Genomic DNA, 15,622 nt, shown 5'->3' with positions numbered 1-15,622 from the left:
TTTTTAACAGCTGACCTGGAATTGCTGGGATGTTGCATCCGGAGGCTTGTAGACTACCACAATGACTAGGTTTTGGTTCTCGACCTTTACTGCTAAAACTTCCACTACATCATTTGAGGCATTAAGCAGTTGTGTGCAAACAAGTGACTCTGCAATGTACAAGCCAACCCGCCCCTTTTGCCTGTTCACTCTGTCACATCTGTATAGGTTGTAACCTGGGATCCATATTTCATTGTCCAAGTGATCCTTTATATGGGTCTCGGTGAAAGCCGCAAACATTGCCTTTGCCTCTGCAAGCAGTCCACGGATGAAAGGTACAGGAAGGCCCCGCTTTACGGCGTTTCACTTTACAGCGTTCCGCTAATACGGACATTTCAAATTATGACCAAAACTCGCTATATGGCTCCCCCCACCTGACTTTCTAATACGGTCACCGTGCCCCACCCTGTTTGTTTACATTCTCCATGAGCTCAGTAAGCACTAAGTCTCTCCATTTTGTCTGGAAACTCCAAAATTTCAAATGTTTTTAAATTATTATTATCAAAAAGAAGCGCTAAGCCACAAGGGCTATACAGCAAATGTTTTTAAAAGTTATTTCATATTTTATATATACTCTGATAATTATACTTATGTATACCTGTACCTAAATAAACTTACATACTGTGCTGGCATGCAGGTACACATTAAAATTGGTAAGTGTCTTATGTCTCCAGACGTCATATTAGTAATGATAATAATAATCATCGAGTCATTTAAATGTCGTATATTACGTTAATATACACATTTTCATTAATCCATCCATGATATTTTTTTCAAAATTATATAATAAACACGATGCATAACATATAAATAAGATAAATACACCCCACAGTAGAATAAATAAACATAAATGTGAGATGTGGTAGCAGACGACTTGCACAAGTGACGCCATATTAGAAATGATAATAATAATAACAATACTCACCGAGTCTCATTAAATGTCGTATATTACAGTAATATACACATTTTCATTAATCCATCCATGATATTTTTTCCAAAATTATATAATAAACACGATGCATAACATATAAATAAGATAAATACACCCCACAGTAGAATAAATAAACATAAATGTGAGATGTGCTAGCAGACGACTTGCACAAGTGACGCCATATTAGAAATGATAATAATAATAATAACAATACTCACCGAGTCTCATTAAATGTCGTATATTACAGTAATATACACATTTTCATTAATCCATCCATGATATTTTTTCCAAAATTATATAATAAACACGATGCATAACATATAAATAAGATAAATACACCCCACAGTAGAATAAATAAACATAAATGTGAGATGTGCTAGCAGACGACTTGCACAAGTGACGCCATATTAGAAATGATAATAATAATAATAACAATACTCACCGAGTCTCATTAAATGTCGTATATTACGTTAATATACACATTTTCATTAATCCATCCATGATATTTTTTTCAACATTATATAATAAACACGATACATAACATAAAAAGATGATAAATACTCCCCACAATAGAATAAATAAACATAAATATAAGATGTGGGAGCCACATAACTTGTACAAGTGACGGCAAGAATAACATTTTCTCTAATCTAACATAAGAGAAAATGTGTTACTGGGGGTAACTGTAGAAAATTATTCCTTTCGTATGTATTTAAGTAAGTTTATTCAGGTATACACAAATGCAGTTACATAGATTATCATACATAACAACATACGTGTAGAGAACCTAGGATAACCCAAAAAAGTCAGTGTGACTTATTTCCATTGCCTTCACTCAGAGCTTCATTTCTTCTCAAAATGATGTTACATGAGAATGGGAGTGTTCTTCTTTATTAATTCTACCTTATCAATGTAGAGACAACCTGTACACAATGTAACTTGGACACAAACCAGACGTGTACACTTCGTTTGTTTACAAAACTTACGTTCGCCTGGTTTGTTTACATAACTCTGCGCCTGTCCCCTCTCATGTACTCATTCTTTCTCTCTCTCATTTATTCGTTTTATCTCATTTACTTACTCCTGACCCTACATTAAGACTACAAATATTTTAAGGTAAGTAATGAGTGAACTGTATATACATTTTATCGCTCTGGGAGGCTTAAATATCATAGAATAGTATGTATGGGTGGGGTGGCCTGGTAAGGTAGCCTGGCTATTACCATACATACCACACTTGATTTCTTACAATAAATACTACATGTCTCACCCTAGATTAAGACTATAAATATTTTAAGGTAAGTAATGAGTGCACTATGTGTGTATTGTACTTTTTTATTGTTTTTTGATGCCTGGTTCTATTGCTAACTTAATATATGTTAGTGTAAACTTGTTATCTAGTGTTTGTATGCATTTATAAGTGGAAAAAAAGGGTGTTCCACTTCACGGCGGTTTCCGCTTTACGGCGGTAGCCTGGAACCTAACCTGCCGTATAAGTGGGGCCCTCCTGTATTTTGTTGTTTGTTGCTGGCTTTAGACCCTGTATATTTGCAAAGAAGAATGTCATCGGACTGGTGGTATTGTTGGTACTGGGGGGGGGGGGATTTTTTTTCCGGCATTAAAAACCATAGAAACCTGATATATACTATAAAATGAATAAAATAAGTCATGTAGTGGTATGGGCAGTTTCGGCGGTGGACAAGTTTGTCTGGAGACAGGACAAAATACTTATTGAATAATTTCACTAATATCATCTATACGGCTTATTTATCTATCACAGTTCATCAAATAAGACATAACAAGCAATATAAATAACTTAGAAACCTGATATATACTCTAGAATGAATAAAATGTCATTATGTATGTGACGGCGGCAGCGGCCGACGAGTGTTTGTCTGAGACAGGACAAAATACTCCTTGAATATTTCGCTATCATCTCTACGGCTTCTTTATCTATCGCAGTTCATCTAATATGACATAAACAATATAAATAACATAGAAACAAATATATTCTCTAGAATTAATAAAATATGTCATTATATGTGTGGCGGCGGCAGGCGAGAGTTTGTCTGGAGACAGGACAAAATACTCCTTGAATATTTCGCTATCATCAACTCTGGAGGGCAGGCTGGCCGGCTGGCTGGCCGGCTGACCGGCTGGCCCATATGGTACATTGTATCATATGGTACCATTGTACCATATGATACCATTGTATGACATGGCACCATTGTACCATAAGATAAGATTTCGTTCGGATTTTTAACCCTGGAGGGTTAGCCACCCAGGATAACCCAAGAAAGTCAGTACGTCATCGAGGACTGTCTAACTTATTTCCATTGGGGTCCTTAATCTTGTCCCCCAGGATGCGACTCACACCAGTCGACTAACACTCAGGTACCCATTTGCTGCTAGGTGGTTCAAAACCATAGAATTCCTCTTCAGATCTACTTCCATCAGTCTTAGAACTGTAAGTTGTGAAGAGGAGAGTCAGAATTCGCCAGGAGAGTGAGTGGGGAGTGAGAGCTTCCTTGCCGCCAGGCATGATGAACAAAGCATTTTGGCGGGGTTCCCACAATGCCATGCAGGCGTCCAGATTTTTTCTATAGTGCGCACACTGACCACCCAGGCCCATTCTGCCAGATGTAGACCTACCAGCCTTCTTGCACTAAATTTGATGCCACTAGAATTTTGGTGTAGATCTACGGTTTGGACCCTCAACATAAAGCCGTAGATCTATGCCATGGATCTATGCCATGGTTAAGGCCACAGGTTATGTCTTGTCTAATTTCTTTGTTTCCTTCATTAATTCTAAGGCTTAAATGCTTACACCTTTTCTTGCCACTTTGAGCAACACTGGTATGCCTACTGGGTGTCATGATTGCTTGGCAGATACAAGATACAACAATTAAAAGATCAAAACACAATTCACAATCACAAGCTTGTAGCAGAGAAGTTGAGCTGGATACGTATGAAGTACAAGGGCTGGGATGGTGGGGTGGTGTCGTGGGGTGGCTGGGGATGGTGGGACGTCTTCCCCGCCGATCCACAACAAGGCAACCGCTTGAGGAAAAGGGAAGTTTTTTCCTTCCTGCAAACTGAACCGTGTTGAATTCATCTTATGACGTGTTACATAAAATTGTGCCGCAATTCTTCAATCGTGCTATACCCAAATCGTGCCAAATAAACTTGTGCTAAATGACAGTCCTCTGTATATCTTCCATTCTATCAAATGAGACCAAAAAAATGAGACTAAAACCATAAAAACCAAAAAACCATAAGAAAATATATTGCTAAGGGGTGGCTAATGGCTGAGAAATGAACTCTATTATTTATGGTCTGATTTTTTTTCAAATTTGGTGTACGTTAAGAAGCATCTTTCCATTATACATTGCCCGAGTTTCAGTAAGATAATCCAACAAGCAACTGAGATCCAGTTCCCTAGATCAAGTGCAAGAGCCCCTCGCCAGCATCAAGGAGCCTCCCTTGAGGCCCGCTTGCATCTTGATAGTGCACTTGTATCCAGAAGCAAAAAATCAACCGAGTGACTGCTCATATCTTGAAAAACTCACATGTTGGGGCACTCGTAAATCGAGGTTGCACTGTATAGGCATTTCCATTAATCCATCTATGATATTTTTTTTCAAAATTATACAAGAAGCATGTTACATAACACATAAACATGATACATACACCCACAGTATAAAAATTGACATAAATATGAGGTGTGTTTACCAAGCGGTTTGTAGGAGTGTCAGAAGAATTACGTTTTCTCTAGTCAAATACGTACCAGTTACTGAGGAATAACTGTAGAAAAATATTCCTTTCATATGCCTTCACTCTGTCTTTAGCTATTCCCGACCCCTGTGGGTTTAGCGCTTCTTTTTTATTAGGATAATAATAATAATATCATAATTCACTCTTAAAAATGGTATGTTGCATGAGGATGGGAGTGTTGCTGTTTGTTTATTCTTCTGTACTAACTTGTCAGAGCATCATTCCTTCTAAAAGTGATGATACATGAGAATGGAAGTGTTGCTCTTTATTTATTCTACTGTACTACTGAGGAGACAACTTGTACTCAATGTAAGGTGTTTGTATGAACATGGATCAACCACAACCAGACGTGTGTGTCTGTCTGTTTGCATAGTACTCTGTGGCTCTTACTCATTCTCTCTCTCTCTCGCTTATTCATTTTTATCTTGCTTACTCACCTCTCACCCTAAATTAAGACCATAAATATTTTAAGGTAAGTAATGAGTGTACTGTATAAGCATTTTATCACTCTAGGGCACTTTAACCCTTAACCCATAAACAGTCCAAACGTATTTATACGTTCACTCACGCAGCGCCCCGAATATTTAGAAAAAAAAAATATTTTTTTTTTTATAGAAAAAAAGAGCACAACTTTTTTAAGTATTTTAGAATAAAGATTTTTTTTTAGGGTTAGTACTTGCTGAGATATGAAGCCAAGAAGTTGGCACTGGATGCTCATGTGACAGCAACATCGAGTCCTGTCACTTGCAGAAGTGTTGCCGATATACCTTTTTCCTATTTTTCATATTTTATGTAATTTTTATGTTCTGATAATTACAATTTGTAGTAGTTCTTGTCATTTTATAACCAATCTTTGTTCTGACACTAGTATTAGATACTGAAATTGTACTCAAATTGCCATAAACACACTGACGGGTGGACATTTACACCTGCCTTGGTCATTTACTATTGTCTTGGAATATAAACAGAGTATTTATATGTCCCAGCAATGTTTTGGATATGTGGAAGTATATAATAATGAGGAAGAGGAGAAGGAGAAGGAGGAGGAGGAGGAGGAGAATAATAATAATAATAGTATGTAACAATAATAATACGTAATAATAATAATATGTAATAATATGTTCCCTTGTAGCATGAAAAACAAAGTTCACCCCTGACAGTGACATGATAAGTAGAAATAACATCTGATAAGAGCTGACGTTTGATGAGCATACACGAGGGTGGGGGAGGGTGCAGCTGATAAGAAAAGATTAGATGACCATCCCCCTCCTTTGTTTTTGCTGGTACACAAACATTTCTGTCTGTCTATTTGTCTGTCAAGCTCTCTGTCTGTCTATCCATCTAGCTCTCTGTCTCAGAGAGAGCTACAAGACTGCATCATCACCTTTACTCACATCTTCAAACAGAGTATAGTACTTTGTCTGGGTTTTTTGGTTATCCTAGGTAATTTACACTATGTATATTTGTATTTATGTGCACCTGTGAGACAGATAGACAAAGCCAAAGACAGACACAGATAGACAGAGACAGAGACAGATAGAGACAGATAGACAGAGATCGACAGACCCTAAACCTGGGGTTACCATTACTTTCCTCTTAAAACAGAAGTGTTAATATGACATTACATCAGTGAATCCTTGGTGTTTGCTGCACTGTTTGCTCTAGCTGGTGCTCAATTTAACTGGCGCTCCCACAAGGTACTAAGTGGTGCCAGATTTTTTTAATACTGCGCACACCGAGTGTTAAGACCAATTCTGTGCTGACCAGGCATCAGGCCAATCGTGCCAAATTTGGAGGCAGGAAAAATAAAACGTATATATACGTTTAGGGTGCTACGCATAAGAACGTATGTATACGTTTGGACTGTTAAACTGTCCAAACGTAGATCTACGTTCGATTTTACATTGGCTCTTATGTAAAAAAAAAAAAGATCTACGTTCAGAGTGCTACGCGTGCAAGCGTAGACCTATGTTTGGACAGTTTAAGGGTTAAATGTTGTAGTATATTACGTGCAGGTGGGGTGCCTACGTGGGCTACCATACCTCCCTCACCTGACTTTCAACAAATATATACTTTCACCTCTCACCCTCCATTAAGACCATTAAGACTACAAATATTTTTAGGTAAATAATGAGTGTACTGTATGTGTAGTTTACTTTTTATTGTTTTTAATGCCCAGTTCTATTGGTAACTTAATATATGTTAGTGTAAACTTGTTTTCTGGCATTTATAAGTGGAAAAAATGGCATTTTGCTTTCTGCTGGTATCCTGGAACCTAACCTGCCATATAAGTGGGGCCCTACTGTACTTCCATTATAATATTGCATAGTAGATCTGTCTTGATATACTTCTATTATAATATTGTTTGTTATATCTACCTTCATATACTGTCATTATAATATTGCCTGGTATATCTACCTTGATATATTTTTTTCTTTTACAGATCTTTTACAATGCAAGTTCAGCAGAATACACTGCTGACAGTCAGTGTTATCACACTCTAGGTTCAGCAGCATACACTGCTGACAGTGTTATCACAGTGTAAGTTCAGCAGCATGCACTGTTGACAGTCAGTGTTATCGCAGTGTAAGTTCAGCAGCATACACTGTTGACAGTGTTATCACAGTGTAAGTTCAGCAGCATACACTGTTGACAGTGTTATCACAGTGTAAGTTCAGCAGCATGCACTGCTGACAGTGTTATCACAGTGTAAGTTCAGCAGCATACACTGCTGACAGTGTTATCACAGTGTAAGTTCAGCAGCATACACTGCTGACAGTGTTATCACAGTGTAAGTTCAGCAGCATACACTGCTGACAGTGTTATCACAGTGTAAGTTCAGCAGCATACACTGCTGACAGTGTTATCACAGTGTAAGTTCAGCAGCATACACTGCTGACAGTGTTATCGCAGTGTAAGTTCAGCAGCATACACTGCTGACAGTCAGTGTTATCAACAGGAAGCTCCAAAAAAGTTCACCACACTGTCAGAAATATTTTACATGTAGTGTTATAAAGGTCATCTCAAGTTCCTGACTAAGTTCAACCTTCTTCAGTGATTAAATTCACTGATCTTAATTTTTCACATTCGGCAAAATCACTTTATTATTCACGAGGAACACTGAACAGGCAGCAACAAAGTTCAAGTTTTATAAATGGAAATTTATATTGCTGTTTGAATCAGTACCGTATTTAAAACTTGATAGATGGTTGTATAAAAATAATTAATTTGTTGTGAGAACTTTGTATTTCAAGGAATTATTTCCTCATTCCTTTATTATCCCAGTTTAGCACATTCAAATATATATATATATGAGCTAATATATGTCTGAGCTAATACATGTCTGAGCTAATACATGTCTTATTTATCATATTATTATTATTATTATTATTATTAATGACTGATTAATGACATGATTATTATTGACTGAGTTCAAGAAGAGCAGTGTAATTAGTGACTAAGTTTGTGCAGAACAATGTTATTAGTGATTAAGTTCATGAAGAACTTTGTTATTAGTCAGTGACTAAAGTTTTTTTTTTGGGGGGGGGAATGTTTTAATATGGAGTTATATAACAGAAACCATACAATGCTTTAGGGTGCTGTGTCTGAGAGCTTACACACAGGGCCAGGAGCTGTGACTTGACCCCTGCAACTCCATGTAGGTGAGTACACAACACATATATTAATTTGCTGTCGTGAACAAAAGTCAGGTTTTACTTGATGTACAAGGATTGTACATGGTCTTAGTGTTCACAGCTGTTCAATAATGTCTGATGTAGAAGTGAACATAAACAGGGATAAGGAAGAGAAGCCTTTTCCCTGTTCACTGTGTTCAAAATCATTCTCCTCTAAAACTTACCTCCAGAGGCACCAGATTGTTCATTCAGATGACACACCATACCAATGTTCACTGTGTCCAAAATCATTCTCCTCTAACACTTACCTCCTGAAGCACCAGAGTGTTCATTCAGATTACACACCATACCAGTGTTCACTGTGTCCAAAATCTTTTGCACACAGCTGCCACCTGACCAGACATCAGCTTGTTCACACGGAGGAGAGACCATACCAGTGTTCTGAGTGTCTGAAGTTTTATAAGTCGAAGTCCAGACTGACACATCACCAGAAGTTTCACTTGAAAGAAAAACGGTTTCATTGCCCTGTGTGTCTGAAATTATTTTCAGAAAATAGCGGCTTGAAAAGGCACCTCATAGTTCATACAGGAGAGAAGCCATATGAGTGCTCAGTGTGCTTAAAGGCCTTCAAAGATAAAGGTTCTCTCAGTCAACATACGATCATACATACCGGGGAAGCCTCATACCACTGCCAGGTATGTCTAAAAGGCTTCACACACAGTACTAATCTTAGCAAGCATATGAGGATTCATACAGGAGAAAAGCCTTACCAGTGCTCAATGTGTGGAAAAGGCTTCAAGCAACAGAGCCACCTGACAACACACATGAAAATTCACACTGGTGAGAAACCATACCAGTGTTCAGTGTGTTCCAAAAAATTCACCTTAAAATCGGCTCTGGTTAGACACGAAAAACTCCACACGGGAATTAAACCATACAAGTGTTCTGAGTGCCTTAAAGACTTTGTTGTAAAATCCAAACTAACAGAACACATGGTATCACACACCCAAGATAAACACCATACTTGCTCAGTGTGTTCCAAAAGCTTTAAATTAAAAAAATGCTTAACAAAACATATGAAAATTCATAGCAAAGATGCCCTTAGTAAAAAAAGAGTGACTGCAAAGCCATTTCAATGTTACAAATGTCTTAAAGGCTTTATGTACAAGACTAATCTATTGCACCATTTAAGTATTCACTCACAAGAAACAAAACATAATAATATTCAGGATCTGAAAGATTTTAGGAAAGAATCAGTTTGTAAAACCACTGACAGCAACAGTGTGTAAAACCTAACCACAGCAACAGCTGGGATAAATGAGTTTCCTTGGGTATACAGTGGAACCTCAGTTTTTGTATGCCATAGTTTGTATGTAAAACTATAGTTATTCTCTATAAAATGTATTTTTTTGGTAATATTTTTGGGTGTCTGGAACAGATTAATTGGATTTACATTATTTCATATGGGAAATATTAACAAAAAATACATTTTATAGAGAATAACTATAGTTTTACATACAAACTAGGGCATATGAAAACTGAGGTTGCACTGTATGTTATGTATACATTAACATTATAAAAACCAGTACAATAGTAAAATAAACCTGGGAACAGTTGAGGTTTAAACCCATTGAACTCATTTCCATAGGTTTGAGTCCTACCCATTAGCTGGTTTGTTTGCAGTTGTTTAATTACAGTTTTGTGAGTCATGAGTTGGAGATTAACATCCTGTGAACTCAAACATAAAATGAATAAAGAGTAAGGTGGATGTAAGGCTTGAACTGTGGTCCCCAGATTAATACGTCCTCTTCTTTCTGTTCATTCATTGACAGTCATTTATTATGACTTAAATTTGGTTTATTCATAATATGTTCATGTATTATGTTCAGTAAATCACAATCACAAATCAGTTACTTACCCATACAGTGGTACCTTGAGTTACAAGTTTAATTTGTTCCATGACCAAGCTCGTCACTCAATTTGCTCGTATATCAAATCAGTTTTCCTCATTGAAATTAATTGAAATGCCATTAATCTGTTCCAGCCCCCCCAAAAATGCCCCAGTTTTTTTGTTACAGGTTTTTAAATAAGAAAAATGTATTTATAAATAAGAAAGGATATTTGCCTTTTTTGCCAGGTCCCAGCAATGTTTTAGAAATGCTGGAGTATATATGAAACTCCTTGAAGCACAGTGTAAGATGAGTGTCACTCCACTGCTGACATTGCAGCAATAGAGTGACATTTGATGATCGTGCATTGCCTTGGCTATATTTTTCACTACTGAACATAATTATGTCTGTCTATCTGTTTCTATCTATTTGTCTGTCTGTCTGTCTGGCTCTGTCTCTGCTTATCGGTCTTTCTGTCTTCTTGTGTCTCTACTTGTCTCTCTGTCTCAGAGAGAGCTGCTCATGAACCAACAGGTATTACATACACAGATGCAGAGTCGTCACATGATTCCTGAACAAGTGAAAATTTGTATTACTTGCCAATCATGCTTATCATGCCTTATATATACAAGCATAGTATAGCACTTTATCTAGATTTTTTGGGTTATCCTAGGTAATGTACATTATGTATAACTGTATTTATGTGAACCTGTGAGATAGAGACAGAGATAGATACAGACAGACAGAAGGAGATAAGAGACATCCAAAGCAAATCAGCCAGCCAACCAGCCTCCAACCAGCCAGCTGGCCACCCAACCAGCCAGTCTGCCGAACATGTATTACACATGTTCCAGAATTGTTTCTCTTTACTTACGGCATACATTGTAGAACATTCTGGCAGGATGACACTACCAGGGGTATTAACCCTTTGACTGTTTACGAGGTATAAATACGTCTTACGCGCCACTGTCTCTGACGTATTTATAGGCATAAATTCCAGAGGGCTGAGGAAGGGTTGTTGAGGTGGTTCAGACATGTAGAGAGAATGGAGCGAAACAGAATGACTTCAAGAGTGTATCAGTCTGTAGTGGAAGGAAGGCGGGGTAGGGGTCGGCCTAGGAAAGGTTGGAGAGAGGGGGTAAAGGAGGTTTTGTGTGCGAGGGGCTTGGACTTCCAGCAGGTATGCATGAGCGTGTTTGATAGGAGTGAATGGAGACAAATGGTTTTTAATACTTGACGTGCTGTTGGAGTGTGAGCAAAGTAACATTTATGAAGGGGTTCAGGGAAACCGGCAGGCCGGACTTGAGTCCTGGAGATGGGAAGTACAGTGCCTGCACTCTGAAGGAGGGGTGTTAATGTTGCAATTTAAAAACTGTAGTGTAAAGCACCCTTCTGGCAAGACAGTGATGGAGTGAATGATGGTGAAAGTTTTTCTTTTTCGGGCCACCCTGCCTTGGTGGGAATCGGCCAGTGTGATAATAAAAAAAAAAAAATTCTAGGGGCTTCAAATCAAGCAGGAGAAAGCTGGTAGGCCCACATGTGAGAGAATGGGTCTCCATGGTCAGTGTGCACCATATAAAAAAAAAATTGGGGAGCCAGTGGTGCATTGTGGGAGTGCCATTTCAGTCGTCCTTTTTCAGCATGCTTAGCGGTAAGAAATATGTGACTCCCCAGCAAATCTGGGACTCTTCTCTTCCCAAGTGATGCTCTAACACAGATAGAAGTGTCAGTGAAGATCAATTTCATGATTTCCAGGAGTTTGAGACCAAAAGCAATGGAGGAGGAGGAGGAGGAAGAGGAGGAGGAGGAGGAGGAGGAAGAGCAGGAGGAAGATCAGGAAGATGAGGAGCAGGAAGAGGAGGAGGAGGAAGAGGAGAAGAGGAGGAGGAGATGGAAGAGGAGGAGGAGGAGGAGGAGGAAGAGGAGGAGGAAGATGAGCAGAAAGAGGAAGAGGAGGAGAAGAGGAGGAGGAGGAGGAGGAAGAAGAGGAAGAAGAAGAAGAAGTAATAATATTGTTCCCTTGAAGCAAGAAAAAAAAAAGTCCACCCCATGACAGTGACAAGATAAGGGGAGATAACATCTGATAAGAGCTGACTTTGATGAGCGTAAACAAGGGTGGGGGAGGGTGCAGCTGATAAGAAAAGATTAGATGGCCATCACCCTCACTTTGTTTTTGCTGGTACTCAAACATTTCTGTCTGTCTGCCAAGCTCCCTGTCTATCCGTCTAGCTCTCTGCCTCAGAGAGAACCACAAGACTGTGTCATCATCACCTTTACTCACATCTTCAAGCATAGCACTTTGTCTGGATTTTTTGGGTTATCCTAGGTAATTTACACTATGTATACTTGCATTTATGTGTACCTGTGAGACAGAGATAGACAGACAGATAGAAAAAGAGAGACATTGAAAGAGATAGAATGAGGGAGAAAGTTAATTAGATAGAATGGAGGGGAAGTAGCATCCTACCCCATTGTTTTGACAGGCGGTAGGGGAAGTGAGTAATGAGACAATATGTCATTTTGACAGCTGCCGACTCCTGACTCAAAACAGTTATAAGCCACACACTCCCACACAAGACAAGCTTGCTGAATGAAGATAATAGCAGTTATATGAAAGTATCTAGTGACTATATATGTGTATATATATTATAGAAACCAGAAGGAAGGAAGAATGGAAGGCAGGAATGAAGGAAGGATGAGATGAAAGGAAGGAAAAAAGTAAGGAAAGACGAAGGAATGTAGGAAGGAAGGTAGGAAAGGAATGCAGGAAGGTAGGAATGATGACACACAACCGTTTATCTAGGATAACTACATAACACAACTGCCTGCAAATACTTTGAAGAAAACTGCTCAGACGAGGTGTTTTGTCTTTGCACATAAAAAAAATGCACACACACTGGTTTTGTGTGTGAGGAGTTTAAAACACCAATGTGTACGAAAACATGTTTCAAAGAGTTCCACAAGCTGCAGAACTTTTAGGAATATGTTCAGTGACTGTACATTGGTAAATATATTATAGAACAATAGTAAAAAACATTTTTTTGTATTGTTTGTTTTTGTAAACAAGTTTTGTAAACAATATATTGATAATTATGTTTGTGTGCTTATTGTGTTGTATACAACAAGTGTATATATGTACATTGTGTTGTATACAACGAGTGTATATATGTACATTGCACCTTACTTTGGTCTCACAGGCCACATAAGTTATGTGAAAAAATAAAATAGTGAAAAAAACAACAAACCTTCAAATACAAATAAACCAAAATTTACCGGGTGAGCAGCGGTCACCGCTGTTGCCATACGCGGCTCATTTTCTGCAAACTTCATGCCTCTATATCTCGGTAAGTACTGATGGGAAAAAAAAATTTTTTTGGACTAAAACACTCAGAATATATAATGCAGAGAATTCGTAGTTTGGAAGTTAGGAGGAGGTGCGGGATTACAAAAACTGTTGTCCAGAGGGCTGAGGAAGGGTTGTTGAGGTGGTTTGGACATGTAGAGAGAATGGAGCGAAACAGAATGACTTCAAGAGTGTATCAGTCTGTAGTGGAAGGAAGGCGGGGTAGGGGTCGGCCTAGGAAAGGTTGGAGGGAGGGGGTAAAGGAGGTTTTGTGTGCGAGGGGCTTGGACTTCCAGCAGGCGTGTGTGAGCGTGTTTGATAGGAGTGAATGGAGATGAATGGTTTTTAATACTTGACGTGCTGTTGGAGTGTGAGCAAAGTAACATTTATGAAGGGGTTCAGGGAAACCGGCAGGCCGGACTTGAGTCCTGGAGATGGGAAGTACAGTGCCTGCACTCTGAAGGAGGGGTGTTAATGTTGCAGTTTAAAAACTGTAGTGTAAAGCACCCTTCTGGCAAGACAGTGATGGAGTGAATGATGGTGAAAGTTTTTCTTTTTCGGGCCACCCTGCCTTGGTGGGAATTGGCCAGTGTGATAAAAAAAAATAAAACACTCAGAAAAATAATCTTAACATTTTCATAAGAAAAAATTTTTTTTTTTCGAATATTTTGCTACATAGAATGACAGTTTCAGAAAGGGGCCTGCAACAGTCAAAGGGTTAAAATTGAAAGGATGTTACACATTGGTTTTTATTGAGGTTTTTGATATTTCCTCGGTATCTCCTGTGAGTAGCGGCGTATCTGAAGCTTGCTCATAACTCGGATTTTGGCTCGCAACTCAAAGCAAAAAATTTACTGAGCTATGGCTCGTAACTTGGAAAATTTGTAAGTTGGGGCACTCGTAAGTCAAGGTACCACTGTATTAGAATATTAGTTAAGTTAAACAATGAAAGTTAAAGAAACATTGAATTGTGATGGAGTCATTTTGCAACACTAAATCTTATATTTACAAGAAATATAATTCATATATTCAAAAAGGGATTGACTGATGAATATTGCCAATGATGAGTAACAAAATCTTTGAAAACTCAGATATGCTCAGAATTAAATTTCAGTGTTTGTAAATGTGTATAATAGATAAATAAATTCTTGTCTTGTTTGTAATCTATTTTCTCTTCATAATACTACAACAATAACAAGTGAACTTGATAAAAACTATTGTATAGGTAAGAATTGTAGCTTTGTGTTGTAGTTGTGTGAGATACAGGTGCTGCTCCACTTACCATGGTTCCACTTACCATGGTTAGAGTTACCATGGTTCATCTTAGGATATTTCAACATTACAAAGGTTTGACTTAGGGTATTTCAACTGTTATGTTACACAAACAATAACTTTGGAGAGACAACTTAAGATAATTAGCCATCATGAAGGCAGCAAGTCCCTAACTTGTATTCATTTATTGACTTTTCAGTACTGGTATTTAGTTAGTTGCAATAATTATTTGTTTATTCAATGACAGTAATTACTTATTTGTTTATTTATTTAGCATATCCTATTCATATTCATTTTTTATTAATGATGTATTTATCAGAACATAACCCATGGTAAGGTGAGGACCACCTGGAGTTATTTTCACTGGTATATTGTCATGGGTTACTCTCAGTTAAGAAGTCCATGTATCAACACAGTATATATACTTTATTTCTATGAAGTGGAGTATGGTATATTATACAGTTAAGGTGATTGACATATATTACCAGAGTGGAACCTCGGTTATGGAATGTCTTGTTGAACAAATCAGTTTTTGAATAAGGAATTTGAGAAAAGTATGTCCTGATTTTCATACGTGCTCTGGCTGTTGACGGACAATGCTCTCAAGGTCAAAGAATTTAAAAAATATATATATATTTTCTTATGAAATGATAGAATCTTTTTCCAAAGGTAATGAAGCCAAAAGTACGAAATTTGATGGAAAACTTATGGAGTTACGCTATCGCGAGAAGTGGTCTTG

General features: G+C 37.9%; 1 protein-coding gene across 2 annotated transcripts in view; it reads left to right on the top strand.

The window, feature by feature from the left end:
* LOC128702279 (zinc finger protein 135-like) overlaps positions 1–14,073 on the top strand; it is an 86,292-nt gene extending 72,219 nt beyond the window's left edge. Inside the window, exon 2 of one of the 2 annotated variants that reach the window (XM_053796448.2) lies at positions 8,340–14,073. In XM_053796448.2, coding sequence (XP_053652423.2) covers positions 8,511–9,668 — 1,158 coding nt within the window. In that variant the 5' untranslated portion in view covers positions 8,340–8,510 and the 3' untranslated portion in view covers positions 9,669–14,073. Of the gene's footprint in view, positions 1–7,187 lie in introns of both variants that reach the window. The other variant, XM_053796447.2, reaches the window with a different exon arrangement.
* The last annotated feature ends 1,549 nt before the right edge of the window (positions 14,074–15,622 follow it).

The sequence above is a fragment of the Cherax quadricarinatus genome, unplaced genomic scaffold (assembly GCF_038502225.1).
Source record: "Cherax quadricarinatus isolate ZL_2023a unplaced genomic scaffold, ASM3850222v1 Contig287, whole genome shotgun sequence".
NCBI classification, from domain to species: Eukaryota; Metazoa; Arthropoda; class Malacostraca; order Decapoda; family Parastacidae; genus Cherax; species Cherax quadricarinatus.
The sequence above is the reverse complement of the archived record's forward strand: the minus strand, read 5'-3'. Positions and strand labels throughout refer to the sequence as shown.